Raw genomic sequence first — 16764 nt, forward strand, 5'->3', positions numbered from 1 at the left:
AAATCATGCGATCTCTGTTGCTTTTTATGCATTGCAAATGTGTTTTTACAGTTTTTATATGTGGGCATCACTGCAAAAGAGAGCTTGCTCTTAATAACCATCCCTGTTTGAATAAATAATTGTAATATGAACAAACCAGAAAAAACTGCCCCGGGTGAAAGAGGTGTCCAGATATTTTTGGCCATATAGTTTATGTACTACAGAGAATGTGTGTGAAGTGTTCATTAACAGCAGTCTTCACTTGATCAATCCTACGTACCAAACACATAACACAAGTGGCTTCAGCCTGTTCCTGTGTGAGCGCTGAAATTAAAAACAGCATTATTCATCATCAGTAAACAGTACTACAACAATAAGAGTAAAAATAAGGACTTTATTTAATATATTAACATTTCTCCTCACGTTCAGTGTAGTCACAGCAACAACACTGTCATGATCACCAAAGTCAAACTGAAGAACCATGGAGGATTAATTCAATGCAAAATAAATTAGTTTCAAACACTCCAAGAGGAGCTGCTCATCACCAACTGATACAAAGTATAAAGAATAATTTAAAAACAATAAGTGATAATAGTCTTATGTACGTATTGGAAACAATAAATAATCACAGAAACCTCTCAGCTGTTTACAATTCAGTGGATCAAACCCAACAGCAGCGATGTCACAGCGTCTGGTGTTCCTGTTCAGATGAGAGCGTCCTTACAGGAAGTGATGCAGGCTTGTTTTGGTTCGTGTCAGTCTCAGGTTTGACTCCGCCCTCTGTCTACTGGCTTTGTGGTGATGTCACGTTGACTTTCCTCTCTGATTTACTGTAAAGTGAAAGTGTTTCTGAACAGGCAGTCCACTCACTCAGTTCTGCTTTTGGTCCAGGCTGTCTACATCAACCTATAGGGCTCCTCCCTGAATCTGATGTCACAGAGCAGTGATAAATGGTCAGAGGGGTAGTGGTAGGAGGGGAGGCGGTCTGGGCCGATCTGCTCCTCTGTGGGGATGTCCAACAGGCACTCCACACTCAAAGCATCATGGGTATACCAGATATAATCCAGAGTGCTGCAGCTCTCTCCAGAGGGCCGGATCTTCCACGTGGTGTAGGCCGGCTCTTTCTGTCCGTCAGAGCTCAGCAGCTTGTATGCAGAGTTCAGGCCGAGGGGGGAGGAGCTGAAGCGTCGGTAAACATCCTCTGAGGGCTCTGCATTGAAGTCCCCGCACACTACTAAAGGGACGCCGCCTGGCACAGCCTGGCTCTGGCCATTGCTGCCTCTACGGGACGTTATGCTGCGTAAACTTTGCAGCAAGTCGGCACCCTGTGCACTCCGCAGCCTCTCCCAGCCGCTACGAGCTTTCAGATGAGTGACGGCCACGCACAATCGCTGACCCGTTACCTGGCAGTTCAGCGTCTGGACGATGGCGACCTGGTTGGTGGGCAGCATCATGGCCGACAGCCGTAGGTGAGCTGTAGCCTCCAGGGAGAAGCGTGAGCGGCGGTAGAACAGAGCGCAGCCGTCAGGACCGTTATTCTGCTCTACATCCAGACAGGGGGACCAGGGTTTGGCCAGGAAGCTGCCCTGGTAACCCAGGCTGGCCATGATTGGCTGAAAAGTGTCATAGTAGTGGTCCACTTCTTGTAGACACACAATGTCAGGGCGGTAGGTAAGGATTTCCTCCAGGATCAAGTACTTCCTCTCCTGCCACTTGAGAGCGTCCAGTGGACAGCGGATGAAGCCGTCCTTCCCCTCACCAAGAGCTGCATATAATGAGAGAGAGATTTACAAGATGAGTCTACAGCCATGCTAGCAGCTCTGTGAGGCTGACCAGCACTGCTTTTGACAAAATGCTAATATCTGCGTGCTAATAAGCACTAAGCACAAATGCTGTTTGAACTACAGGGTACAGGGTTTTTCTTTTCTCCACTCTGTTTTCCACTGCAGCTACCATCCCCTAAATGTAGGTGGGATTAACAGCCGATCGTAATCGCCCTGCTACTTGGCCCCTGATTGGCTTGCCCCTATCCTTTTTGTCTGATGAAAGCCACGACAGCCTTGTGGTCCTGGTACTACTTGCTAAATACATCAAACAAGTTCTTTGATGGGACAAGGCGAGAAAAGAGCTCGACTTATATGCGCCTTCTTTGCATTGAAAAAAACAGAATAAATCTGATCAGGAGTCAGTGGGCCACAATAAATGTACTGTTTAATCAGAGCAAGCCATACTCTGGTTGGGTTAGGTTACTCTGGTTAGAGAAATGGTCAGTTTTGCAAAATAGTTTTGACCTGCTGATGGAGCTGGAGGTTAAAGAATTAACAAACTATATACATTTTTAATCGCAAACAGATCATTAATGTATGAGCCAAAGTTAATGGCATTCCATCCAGTAGTTGTTGAGATATTTCAGTCAAAACCACAAATCACCTAAGACATCAGGGTTCATCTACTGGGGACAATGAATGTTATCTCAATCCTTCTAGTGGACAGTCTGGTCACTGAATTTGAATGCAGCTTCTAAACTTCTATATGTTACTGGAGTCCTCCACAGATCTCTACCTTGTGCGAGTATGTTCCACTGCATGATCCGTATGGGTGGGTTGTGCATGTGGGGGCAGGGTGCCATGCTGTTGGGATAGACCAGATCCCGGTGTGGTCTGGCCGGACGTCTCTGCAGGGCTTCCTCGCATTCTCTGAGCAGCTGGTCCGGGTCAATCTCTGCCAGGTCCTGGTCCAGGTCCTGGTCTGGGTTCTCCTCCAGGTACCGGTCTGGCTGTGTTAGGGGGGCGCTGTTCAGTGACTGGGCCAATGTACCAAACAACCTGCTGCTGCTACTGCTGCCACCCATTGGACAAACTGATGGAGAGAAAACAAAAGGAGAATTATGTGAAGTTTGTAACATTAACGGTGATACCAGACCAAGACTGTCAGTGTGTGAAAGAGTGTATTGACTTGGACAACTTGTATATTCAAGTTTTCCTTTGTAAGAAGAAGATTGGGTCATTTCTTCTTGCAGAAGAACTTCTTTGGACTTAAACAGCAGCACCACGTGTTCTCTGGTTATCAGCCCTCTTCTGAAAACAGTTGAACTAAGAGACTCTGCACCTTTACTGCCAACATAAATAAAGACATGTCAACAGACTACTGTAGACAGGACAAAGGTTTTGTTGCTATTGTGGTTATTTTGGACAGTTCAAGTTTCAGAACATTCTGACAAACATTTGTTCAGACCACTCAGCAACGTGCTGACAGTCCAAACAGTCCAGTACATACAAGTTTAGGAGAGGACACCGACTGGACATTCATCTCATTTTAAGGTTAGCAGCCCTACATGTCCGTCTACAACAAAGTCACATTATACTGAAATTCATTTTTAGTTTTTATTAAGTTTCTGTTTTAGGTTTGAATTAGATAATCAGACATTTCAAAAACTGGGCTCTACACTATCACAATATGTGGTTTTAATAATGTGATTCATCTTGATACAAATCATCTGAGTCACTGGTAACAGATAAAACACCCTGATAGAAATGTTTTTGGCTAGACCAGTAAAATCTTTCACAAATCAAGGTACCTCATTATGCAGATGCAATTATCACAATATTTCTATTTACTCTTCATTGCCCAATAGTACCATAAAGTCAGTCCTGCTTATCGATGTGAAACATTGCCCACTACAGGTATAAACTACAAATTTCATCACAACAAAGCCTGCCACAGTAAAATTGTGATTTGGTTCAGTATGAGACAGTATCATATGCCAGTTTGACACAATCTGTCACATGATGACCAGGATAGCTGTCTTGAGCAGACTGGTTCTGAATAACAACAGTCAGAAGGAGGAGGGAGGAGAGATCACAGAGACAGTCATGAAACAGAAAAAGCTCAACAGTCTCTCACTGCCTCTCTTCACACAAGGCAAACAATACAATGATTGTGATTCGTTTCTGACTCACAGCTAATCCCTGCTGTGAGATTTTGGCCCAAGTTAACTTTGGCTCGTTCCAGAAGTTCTAACTTATACTTGTGGCTCGTTACTTGCTTTACGAGCAACAAACTAAAAGAGAATAGGAGCTGAAATACAACACAAGCGTGTATAAAACCATCGACTGCCAGGAATTCTGGCTTTTAGTACAGGCAAAGTGTCACGTGTACTGTACCGGTCCACTTGACATGGGATCAGTCAGGACGGAGGTTGACACCAGGTATGAACAGTAACAGTAACAGTTACACCTTCACCTTTCACGTCCTCACTGTTACCTGCCTCTGCACTACTACTCCACATGTTATATACAGCTGTGTAGTATATATGTCTTACCCGTGGCCTCCATGTGTGCTCAAAAGCTTCCCTCCTTCCCTCCTACTACGCCTGAGGACCAGGACAATCCACCTCTCTGTGTGTCCTTCACTCCTGCCTCTTCTCTTTTATCCTCTTCCTCTGCATAGCTGAGTGCCTCTCTCCACATTGTGACTCATTCTTTATCTGTCTCATCCACCAGTACGTCTTTCTCCCTCTCTCTGAATCATCAGTTCTCACCTCCCTCCCTCCCTCCCTGCCTCCCTCGCTCGCTCACTGGGTGACAGAATGACCTCTAGAGAGCTGGAAGACAGCGTAAGCCTGTCTCAGACGGACAGAGAGGGAGGGGGGAGGGACTGGAGGACCAATGAACTCTCTTCATTATCACAGTAGCTGTAGTGAAGAGAGATGCTGACTGAAGAACCAGAAGAATCTTTAGAGGGAAAAGGAAGATGAAGAAGAGAAAGGAGGGCCAGGCTATAGGGGCGAGCGGGTGTTTATTTGGTGTGTGTGTGTGTGTGTGTGTGTGTGTGTGTGTGTGTGTGTGTGTGTGTGTGTGTGTGTGTGTGTGTGTGTGTGTGTGAGAGAGAGTATTGTGTTGATTAACTTCATCAAGTGCAGTGTTTCCCACACATTGACTAATTCGTGGCGGTGCGCCACAGAATCAACACCGACCGCCACACTTAAAAATGCAGCATATTCGTTCAGCTGCATTTCCTTTCCCTGCTCTCCCTCCGTCTCTCCGTCACTCACACGTCTCACACACACAGCCCCTCCCCTCCGTGTACACACCGCTGTCTCTATGAAAACGAGATCATCCGTTGAAGTAAGAGAGTGGAAGATTTGTGCAGACGGCTGGCAAAAGTCACGAGTTCACGAAAGTTTGGCATCTGATCCACTGAGCCACACCACCAGCTGAACCTCTCAGTACAACACAGTGCAAACACCATGACTACCTGTGGCCTCATAACCACCAGACATCTGTCGGAGCTCCACTCTGACACTGTGTTCATGAAAACGGAACATTTACAGGCAGTGTTTCTGGGATATAAGTCAGGCTACATCCTGTTGCTGTAAACAATGGGACGATTTCATCTACCTTAATCATGAACAAGCCCATCATCGTCCCCGTCCTTCAACTTCATCATTCACACAGAGTTAGCATGTGCATTCCTAAAGTCTGGATGCTGATCAGTTCTACAAAGTCATCAGTCGACTTGCATTCCATCTGTTCTATCAGAGGGGATCAGCAGTGACAGGACAAGATGTAACTAGAACACACAACACTGACAGATACTCACATTGGACAGAGTGGATGGAGGAAACACACATACACAGTTTTCAGTCGATCCACTGGTTATCCAGCTAACGCTCTTCCTTTAGCCGTGCCAGTCGCCCCCCCCCCGCTCTTGTTCCTTCACTCAGTCTGCACAGCTGCACTGAGTGGGAGCTGATGACAAACAGTGTGACTCTCATGAGACTGTCCCTCTGACTGCTGCTGTGGCAGCCAGACCAAGGATGTGTTGCCGTCACTGACTGGCCTATTCAAGAATACCTCCTTCTCCCCACACACACACACACACACACTATAGACTCAGAATGAGAGATCTGCAGTGTAGGCAATCCGCAGAGGAGACTGGAAATGACAGTCAGCAATGAACTGTGAGGAAGGGAAAGGAATTCCCACTACTTTATGTGTTCTTTCTTCATTCATAGTATGTCCTGGTTCAAAAATTGCCACCAGCAAGTAGCAAAACAACTCTGGTTATATTCTATATTCTTCTTACTGTAAACCGTGTGGAAAGATCCAAACAATCAATAAAAGGCTCTCCATACAAGTATTGTTGTCTTCTTCCTCTGTACTATAGACTTCTTTTGTTGTGTAAAACTATTAGAAACACGTCAGTGAGCCACTCTGTTGCACCGGCTGACATGTTCCTTCAGTACCATGAACACACACACTGTCGTCTAATACTGCCGCCAGAAATAATCACCAGCACACTGAATGTGGATTAATCCATTGATAAAAGTATTGCCTCTGAGCAAAATGGAAAATGAGTTCAGAAATGTGACAAACCTATAAACATGTGATAAAATTGGTTCAGATTCAGATTCAATAAGTGGATTAGAACACCCCATCCCTAGTCATTTGGTGGTGATGAGAGAGCAGCAATATTAAGAAAGTCAACTGATGACCAATAACATCAAAACTACGCCAGAAAGCTGATTGGGTATTCACTGACAAGGAGAAGAGCAGGCTGCTGAGCTGAGCCGATTGAGACAGGAAAGAGTCAGGAGTGAGGTTGGAGTTAGTGATAAAATAAATATTGTAAATAAAGACTCCAGTGTGATGCTTGAACTGTTTGTCTCACACGCTGTTCAGTCTGAACAGGCGCAATGCGTTCTGGGACGGTTGAGTATATGCAGTAAGTTTCCACCGCATACTCAGAAATTCTGCCAATGTAGTCTACACCAGGGTATTTCCAATGATGTTTCATTAAAACCTGGATACAGCATTTAAGGTGGAGCCCCGTTCGTTCCTATGAAAGCTGCTCAGTGGCACTTTGAAGCCAAAAAAGCTCGACTTCCCCGCTATTAAATTACCCAGATCATTCGTGTTGTGTGGCCCATAGAGCATGTGCACTAGATACTTCCGCCAACTGAGCCGGCTAACTTGAATAGAGATTAAATGATTCAATCATGTGGCTCTTCTCGACTTTCCAAATTTAACTGGACCAATTGGATCAAATTATGACACTCATGTAAGTCATTTATCTGATTGTGGCCCTCAAAAACTTCTTTCACAAGTGTGTGTGTGTGAAGCTTAGGGACACACACACACAGACACACACACACACAGACGTACACACGCGCACACGCGCGCACACACACAGATCAAATTCCAGGTCATCGTCTCCTCTACACTGGCAACCACTTGCCAATTAAGTGTACTACCTGTGACATATTAGATTAAGTGATACAGAGTGAAAAATGAATGAGGGATTGTCCTGTATATATGTGTTGTTAATGACACACTGAGCTGTCTGTGGAACTGCTGAATTCCCCTGAAACAAAGACAGACTGACACACTGGTACAGGATGATATGGACAACCTTCAATAATCATTACTTACATCTCTAATACTGACCATTTACAAAAATGTGCTATTGTTCTCCACATCTGACCAGGCAGATGTGTTAATAATATCTGCCTATACTTTATTCAAACAGTCATCAGAAAAGTTTTCTGCTTCAGTTTGAGTGCTGTTGCATCGACACCGCAAAGCTACCTCAAAAGATTTAACTTGTGAATGGAAGCTTGTACAGGCCTCACTGATCCTATGCATTCACCCTTGACCCCTGGCTTCTTTACTGGATGCTTATGTAACTGGGCCTGACCAATCCCATTAGAGATGGAGGCCAGTAAAGATCTGTATGGAGTTAAATTAAGAGTGTGAGCCTCCAGAGGCCTCAAACACAGAAACTATTAAAGTGGCTAATTTAAGGCACCACTTTGCTGCTAACCCAAACCATGTGGGAATGTGCATGAGTATGCAGGTGCGTGTGTGTGTGTGTGCGCGGCTATGACCTGACCACAGTCATGAGACTAGAGACCTGACCTGTTTCTTGTGACAGTTCCTAAAATATACAAGCATTCAACCTTTAAGCCTCTATCCAAACGCTGGTTCCTGAATGTTTATGAAGGCTATCATTTTTTTAAAAACAGGCTTTCCTCCAGAAGGTGATATAATTCCATGCTTTCATACACATTGCATGTCAAATTGAAGGCTTATAAAATACTGACAGAATTATGGTTGGGTCTCATTTTGGATCCGGTTCCCATCTGATTATATCCTTACAGAACCTGTCATCTCTCCTCATTCACAACATTTAGGTAGCAGACTCACTTTCACCGTTTTCAACGACACTCATCAACAATGGCAGGTCATAGCAGCTGTAGATACCTGACAATACTTCTTCTCTGAAAGCCAATGACCTTCCATGGCAGCAGATTTTTTGCAAGGGCAGACAGCACTGCTCTGTATAACCACTGTGAGTAGACTGTGTGTTAAAGTCCAACAGAGAGACAAGTCGTCTCGACTGAAACTGTTTGGCTGATTGGGTCACAGCAATTTCAGGGGTCAGCGTCTTCAAAGCAGCTACAATCTATATAATCACCATGAATCAGATGACACGTTAAGATAATGTGACGATGTGAGAGGAGTTGTTTGTAGTGATGAACCTACATTATATCCTCAGAATTATAATCAGAGTCTGCAGGCAGTTAGAGACTAGCTGGTGAACACAGTGGAGCATTCAGCAGCTTAAGAGACAGATGTTTTTCTCATGAGTTGATGGAGACCAAAAACAGAGCTAAAAGAGTGTAAATATTAGACTTCCATTCTTCAGGTGAACAAAAACACAACTCCAAATGAATGATAATGTTGCTCTGTGTCTGCTGGATTTCTAAATAAGCAACTGTTTGCTAATAGCTAGAGTAGTCAGTTTCCGTTAATTTTGCCTTCAGTCCAGCGCTCTATTGACTGAGGGCGCACTCATACTTGGCCCAGTTGCTCTGTACCATGTTGAAGCACGATGATTTCTCCTCCCCAGTCCCCTGCTGGCCTGCACTCACATTGCTCCGGGCCAAAGTTACCTCTTGTACATAGATTGTACCTGTACTTGTGCTCATGCATGAGCAACCGTACTCACACCTCTTCTAACCGTGCCAGGCCCAAGGCAGTGTACTTAAGCACAGTACAGAGCGCTCACACAAGTCAAACAAACTGGACTCTGGGGATCAAATGTTCTTTGGCACGGTACAGACTGCCGAGTATGAGTGAGTGTGCCTTGTTGTTTTGGAAAAGGCTGCAGGCAGTGAGACAGAACACAGCTGATAAAAGCAGGAAGTGAGATCCGACTTCAAAGCGCTGAGGAGGGGGACTCTGGTTGTTCTGACTGACCAATCAGTGGGCTGCAGTGTTTTAACTCCACCTGTCGGATTATTAGTGCTACGTTCCTCAACAGAGGGGTGACAAAAAAAACAGGACTGTACAGAACAGCTCTTTTGGTAACATGCACAAATTTTGATGATAGAAATGCAAAAATAACTGTTCCAACATGTAAAGAACTGAACTGGACTGAACAAGGCTAACCCGTAAAGAAGCGGTAGAGGGATCTGAAAGCTTGCCTGTAACTGTGAAGCAGATTTGATATTAGAATCAGATTCAGTAAAGCAAAAAGCTTCGCAAAATATTATGTCAAACTGTTACATAAGTTTAACCCTCAATATTGACCTAAATCAGCTGCCCTTTGAAACATAAACATGTCTTTATAGTGTCTGCTAGAAACATCAAAATCACCTTATCTTTGAGGGCAATAAAGCCTTTGTATTGTAAGATGGTGGTGCATAATCATTTCTCTACAGTTAAAGTAACCAGGAAAATCATTAACACCTCAGCACCAGGATGAACTCCATAATTACGCCCGATCAGCCGGTTTGTCCGCCAGTTAAATGTAGCACTAAATGCAGTGAGATAAGTAGTGCAGTGTCATGGTTTGCAGTGGCAGGAAGGAAAGTGAGGCTGCTGCAACAGATTACCACACAGAGGTACCTGCTTAAGAGCTTCAAGTGAGAACATCACGAACATCCTGTGACGCAGTTTTAGAGAGGGAATAAATAGAACTGGTTAGTGATCAGGAGCAGTGTCAGCCGCCGTGGCTGAAGACATAAAAAAGAGAGCACCACCTATAGAAACTCCAAGGAACTCAGTGGTTGGTTGGCAGGTCAATAGGGTAAAGTTACAGACTGTTAGTAGATGTTCTGCTCTCCAAAGATAAGCAGGTACAGTGTGTACCTGACACATGCTAATTAATGGCCAACATAGACCTCAATCAATTATTTAACCAAAGGATTTGACAGAAAGTTAATTAACAAAAATGTTAACGGATGAACAGTTTTGATCTTATAAACCACTTCGCTGGTTTTAGGTTTAAAGTGAGGATTTGTTCTGTTTTATGTATATGTAAATTGAAGTAGAGCTAGGAAGGACATGGAAATGTCATCTTCAGATCTGGGAAACATTTTCTGACATTTTATCAACTGAATGACAGAAAAGGTCTACCATGCATAATCAGCGCAAGTGTTTGACATTTACTGTATCCAGCACTGGCTGGTTCCAGGCTTTGAATATGAGGAGTTCTGGTTTTTCTCTCTCTGTTATACCTTTGGGATTTGTACTGTTGGTCACAAAAAAACAACATTGGAAGAAAAAATAAAAGATGACAGTTTAATCCGTATTGAAAATAATAGTTAGATACAGCCCACTGTGTCAGTGCGTTTAGTCCTGGACCAGACAGACGGAGGGTTTTTGAAGAAGGAAGCTCCATTTCATGAAAAAGCTTCTATATCGTAATTTAGATATCAAAGCTGTGCAGTAAATGAATGTCCAGAAGATGACTAACAGACCAGGAAATGACACATGTAAGGATTATTCTGCGCTGTCCACAAATACTGACCCTCCTTCATGACCATCAACCTTTTGCTTCAGATGTATTTAGTTTATATAAAGAGTGAGAGGGCTCCATGTGCTGTACATGGGCCAGAGGTCAGCCGAGGCCGGTACATCAGCAGCCTCACATGTGGGATGAGAACAGTGTTGACTCTGCCCGGTTTGTTACTTCATATCACTGTCAGTCCACAAAACACCTGGGAATCTTTCGACTCTCTGGGGCCTTCATATGGTTAAAACCCCGACGAGGAGCTTGTGTTAGGTGCTGTGTGGGTAGTTTCAGGATGACGAGGCCTGCTTTAGAAACCACCTTTAGTGGAGGGTGACACGTCAGACTGATGAGTAAGCGTACTGAGTTTGGTAGAAAGGCCGACTCGAGTTAAAGTATGACTTGTTGAACAATGGTTGAAATAGTGACGTGTACAGTACCTGCTGCCGCCCCAGCGGTGGGTGCTCCGCTCGGACAGGTCCCTTTGACTCCCCCTCCCGCGACCACACCAGGGTGACAGTACCGTGTCCCCGCCGCGGCTGACACTGCTCCCGGTGAGAACGATCTCCTGGCTGTCGGTCCCCCCCGCGAGGACGCACATAGCTGTCCGAATAAAGCCGAACAGCGACGAGCTGGATTCATGCTTCAGTTCACCGAGTCTGACAGAGGAACAAGTGGAAGTTAGTCCGGGCCGCTGTCTGTTACCTGTACCGACCACACCGGGCCATTGATCCGAACAAAGCCTGAGAATGTTCCCTCCTCACTGGACCCGCTGGGTTTCTGTGTTTGTTTGAAGGCCACAGAAAGCCGGCACAACTTACATCACGGAACACCGGCACCGAGGGGGCGGCCAACGATGGGCTGGTCCGGAATGCTTTAGCGAGGTCACGGAAACACTTTAAAACTGACTATATACTATGAAAAGCGAACAGGCTGCGTTGAAAGTTATCTATCTGTTTTATTCTCCTCCGCAAACGAACGAAAGGCTAAATTTAAAAAAGCTACATACAGTTGTCCCCCTCCTGTCACCAGTGGTTCGTGCCGCACTGATACTTGTACCGAAGAGACGGAATCCTGCGAGAACGGGGCGTTACCTTTCCACAAACAGGCCAATCAGCTTTCAGTGCGCTTAAGCACAGGAATGATGCAAGCACATCCGGCTCTGACGTCACCAGCACGTCCCTACACGCATGTTCCCTACACTGCACTCCCTACATCCTTCTCACATTATGTCACCTTGCCCAGAAAAACAGCCAACACACTGCCAGCTTTCAACCTAAACAAATAACAGGGTTACATTCAAAGAGCCCATTTGTCTTGTGACTGGCCATGAGGTCAAGTTTAAAAAAAAAATGTTTTCATTATTATGATAACACAGATACAAATAACAGTTTATCTCACTGACACTATATTTTCAAAAGTCGGTATCTGTTTAAGTTTTTTTAAAGAAAACACAAACAAAAAGAAGAAAGTCTGTCTGCTTCTGGCCAACATTCAAATGAAATGAGTGTGGAAGCAGTGTTTGCTTCTGATCTGGACTTAGTTGAGGCCAAATTAATGTTTTAAAGCTGTTGCATAACCAGATAAAGTGTCAGCATCCATGGCTGTTTCCCTGTTAATTATTCATTACCAGAGAGCAGTTGTTCCAGGTTTGTTTTACAATGTACACTGGACATGAAGTCTTCGTATATTTGCACATACTGTACGTCATAATGCTGGAAAACAGAAGCAGAGAAAACATGGCAAGCAGTAATAACAAGTATAGTAATTAAGACAGACCGAGAACAGAAGCTCCCTTTGACAGCAAAATGCTATTTTACAGCTAGGCTATATATCTCTGTTCTTTGTATTTTCAGTGGGGTTTCTTTCCTTTTTATCAATCACACTATGATTTTTTTGGCAGTTTTGTTTTTCTTTTATTAGATTAGCACTTTTTGGGCTAATTTGATTTAATTGATGGAGCTTTTTTTCTTTTACCTTGATCTGTTGTAACTCACATTAGCAAACCTCCAGCGCCAGGCAGAAAGAAGAGAGAGAGAAAAAAACTGGCACTATAATCAAGCCAGCGGGCCAATAACCTGTACGCATGGTTTGAGTAAAGCTTCCAAAATAATCCTGGCATTCAGACTAAAACCAGGACATTAAAAGTCTTTTTACCTGTCATATTAGATAAATGAAATCACATTATATCTCATGATACATTTCTTGGCCTGTTCCTTATCCTCACATATTAATTATATACAGCTTCACTTATCAAATGGCACTAATTCATACACTACTCTCATCAGCTAATTGTCGCTCTGGTATATGCACCGCACAGGAGAGAACATGTTGTCATATTCTCTTTTTCTGACATTGATATCAATCCACATTTTCATTCAGTGGGTTAACAACTGATATGACCTCAGCACTATCTAACCCCAACGTTTTATTCTGAAAGTGGTCTGTATGGGAAGTCACATGGACACATCGTGACTTACTAGTCCTCCAAACATTAACCATTCAGTAACCTGTTCTGCCTGCTCTGTTAAGAAATCTGTTTGTGCAGGTTTCCACATCAACATTATTTTCTACCATATGATCCCCTTCAAGATTTTATAATAACTTAACTATAGCTTAAGATGCCGGCGATACTATTCACTGAATCTTACAGTACGAGTGTTGCGTGTTTTAGATTGGTAACACACTTACAATCGTTAGCTCAAACACAAGTACATACTTCCATACTTTAATAATAGTATCATCAGGGATTTACCTGTGCTTCTGTATGGGGCAGCAACTCCACTGACTTATTAATCGACTGATTAATTAATTAGGAGGAAAATTAATCACATGCAATGAATCAGTCTTATATCTGAAAGTTTTAAAGAAAACACAATGACTTAATTCAGGATATTTATTGAATGACTGAGGGACGTGGATGATGACTGAGGACCACTAAACATACAGCTGTGGTCAAAAGCTTACACCCACATGTAAAGAACATGTATATCATGGCAGTCTTCTGTTCCACTGATTTCTACGATGGACTGAGTGGAACACAAACAAGACGAAAACGCATGAATGAATGGATGTTAGTGACAATGATTCAAAAACGCATAAAGGGGAATAATTCACTAAGGTGATGGATGGATGGCTGACGTGTCATCTCAGTTCTGTTCCTCGTCTTTCTTGACATCCTTCCTCCTTGAGGTCAGAGGTCATTGGGTCTGTGTGTCGCTGTGCACTCCAACATGCACACAAAGAGCCTTTTGATTAAAGCATCAAAATCTTAATTAAAGAAATTTAGTTTCCTTGTATATTCCTGTGTTTGATCCACTACACTAGATTAATGGGGTCGTACTTCATTGACTTTTCGTCTTGGCTCTGTATCACCATCTAGTGGTGGCTTTTTAATCAACTAAATGGTATCGAGCTTCAGATTCCTTCAGTTTCCCTTGTCATTCCTTAACTACACTATTGTTGCTGCCACTGCTGCCTGTGTGCAGTAAGTACAGAGCTTAGCATGGCAGATTTCAACAGTTTACATATTTAAACAAAATGTTAATTGTTAACTATGAGAGGAAATAAAATCCTAGACCTCTTGTATGTCAATGTGAAGGAGCCCTTCAGAGAATCAAGGTCCAAGGGGATTATTTGTCATTATACAACATAACAAAGTTAAAACTTGCAAATGGCAGACTGTGATCAGCCGCTCCTCTTCCACCCTGTTCAGTCCATGTTTTGCACTGAGGAACAGGCGCCTATTTTCTATTTTCTTTAATGTAAGTTAAGATAGAAATCATGGAGAAACAAAGAAGTGTGCTTAAGTTTGTTGCAAAAACACATTATGGGACGAGGAGGAGGAGAATACAGCTCAAGTTCCCCCATCATTCTGTGGACTTTGTAGAAGCTATTTGGGGACCATGGGGTCCCTGGCTGTTGTGGACTCTCCTCCACATTCACCTGACCTCAGCCCCGTTGGGCACTAGTGGGGGCACTTGGGGACTGGGGGGTCAGGCATTCTGTGGGAATCTGCCTGCTCCTGCACCAGTTTCTCCTCTATAAGTGTCAAGCAGTAACGACATGAACGTGGCTAATAACTCAGCCCTTTTCCCATCACAGCAACTACCAGAGCACGGGTACCTGCAGCCACCCACTCAGAGACGCAGATTTAAATATTCAAATGCCCAACACTGAATATGAACTGCATTTTCTGAAGTGTTCATTTGTTCCAGGCTTAGTGCGGCCCAGCACTGAGGATGTACAGGACACAACCTGTTTCGTGACAGGGTCACAGAGATATGCTAGATTTATGGAAATCAAACAACAGCTGTAACAGGAAAACTTGTCTGATGGAGCTTCTGGTCAAGTGCAGTAGTTCATGCTGAATTCACACACTGAACGCTCTACTTTAGCAAATGCAAATTGTGTTTCTATCAGTCACGCTCAACAAGCTGTTTGAAATGAGTGACTCTGCTACTGAGGGCTGCAGTCTTCCACTGTCTCAGTTACTGATTGCACTGATTAAACTGCTCAAGGAGAGCTACACTAGATTTAAGAGAAAAGGGCTGTTAAAATAATGTCACTGAGTCTTGAAAGAGGAAGTTGCCAGTTTAGTTGGGCAATAAGCAAGTTGAATCTGTGGACAAAGCATCACCCGTAAGGACTTGGACCTAAGAATACTGATGGAATGATGTCCTAGACAGGCAGATTGTAGAACTGAACATTCGTCTTAAGGCAGACATGTACAGGTTTAAAACAGTAAACTGACCGTATTTATGTAGTGCTTTTCTAGCCTGAGCAACCACTCAAAGAGCTTTACAACACAAGTCAGCATTTATTCATTATTCATGACATGCAGACTGCAGGGGCTGGGAATCGCCCCATCAACCCTCCGATGGGTGAACAACCCACTCTACCTACTGAGCCACAGCCGCCCCAAGAGGTGGGGGCTGCTGCTGCTTCCTCGCCTCGGTCAAATACTTTTGGTGACAAGGCATTAATACATTTCCCAAAATCAATTGTCTCTTACAAGCACTTGTCACCCGACGCATAACAAGCTGTACTCTCTTGGACTGTCAGAGACACTGGCCTCAGGGTTAGGGGCAGTCTCTGCTCTCCTTTGAAAGAGAACTGACTGAATTGTTTGACCATAATGAAATCATTTCAGTGTTCAGCACCAAGTCCCACCGCCCCCTGCTGTAATCATGTAAGCTGGAGTCGCCTACTGCCTGTTCTAATATTATTGTTTATTGGGTAGAGTTTTTGTTGGATGTATATTTAAATGTTATGCTGATGTTGATGTCTGCCATCTGTGTGTGTGTGTGTGTGTGTATGTGTGCTGTGCCAGGCGATGTGATGCTCTTAATGTCCGTCTTAGTGCCAAGAGCATTTGTGATTAAACAGTGGTGCATTCACCACAGTTGCACTGGCTGATTTTGGACATACAGTGTGTGTTTCAGAGGCTATCAGGTGTAATTGGTCTGGGTAACTCCGGCCCGCCTGATTTTCTCTGTCCATCCAAACTGTGGTTTCTGCCGATGCTACTGTCCAGGACGACTATGGGGGATGATACTGAGGTTCTTTCTCATTGAATGATGAACTGAAGCACTCTCTGTGAGGACAGCGTCGAACTCAGGGCTGTTCAAATGGAGCTAAAGAGGAAACTGATAGAGTCAAGAGGAAATACAGAGAGGGGATTAAGGCCAAAATGGGACCCAACAGAACAAAAGAGGTTTGGAATAGGATGAAACAGATGACAGGTTGCAGCCCCCCAACCCCTTCATGACGTGTCAACCACTGCTGGACCTTCCCAATTCACTGCACCTCACCTCCTCCACCAGTCCCACCTTTAGTGTTCCTCAGACAAAAAAGGTTGGTGATGGTGTCTAAACTATGGAGGACCTACTGCATCGTTCCAGCCAAAGAAAGGGCGTCACAGTGCTCAGTGATCACAGACCTGTAGCACTTCTGTCGAATGCCATGAAGGATGCGATGATCTTC

At 44.0% G+C, this 16764-nt stretch overlaps 1 protein-coding gene across 3 annotated transcripts; it reads right to left on the reverse strand.

Annotated features, from left to right (window-relative positions):
- Window positions 1-353: 353 nt before the first annotated feature.
- On the reverse strand, window positions 354-11822 carry nocta (nocturnin a). Of its 3 annotated transcripts, XM_073486642.1 has the most exons (4): window positions 11601-11822; window positions 11220-11438; window positions 2542-2838; window positions 354-1744 (listed from the first exon to the last, which is right to left on the reverse strand). In XM_073486642.1, exons 2-4 carry the CDS (start codon window positions 11419-11421, stop codon window positions 876-878), a joined length of 1368 nt encoding a protein of 455 aa, XP_073342743.1. In that variant the 5' UTR covers window positions 11422-11438; window positions 11601-11822; the 3' UTR covers window positions 354-875. The 3 variants fall into 3 exon arrangements, with proteins under 3 accessions (XP_073342743.1, XP_073342742.1, XP_073342744.1); XM_073486641.1 differs by lacking the exon at window positions 11601-11822 and having other exon boundaries at window positions 11220-11594; XM_073486643.1 differs by lacking the exons at window positions 11220-11438; window positions 11601-11822 and adding an exon at window positions 4301-5963.
- Window positions 11823-16764: the final 4942 nt, after the last annotated feature.

The sequence above is a fragment of the Pagrus major genome, chromosome 18 (assembly GCF_040436345.1).
Source record: "Pagrus major chromosome 18, Pma_NU_1.0".
Classification (NCBI taxonomy): Eukaryota; Metazoa; Chordata; class Actinopteri; order Spariformes; family Sparidae; genus Pagrus; species Pagrus major.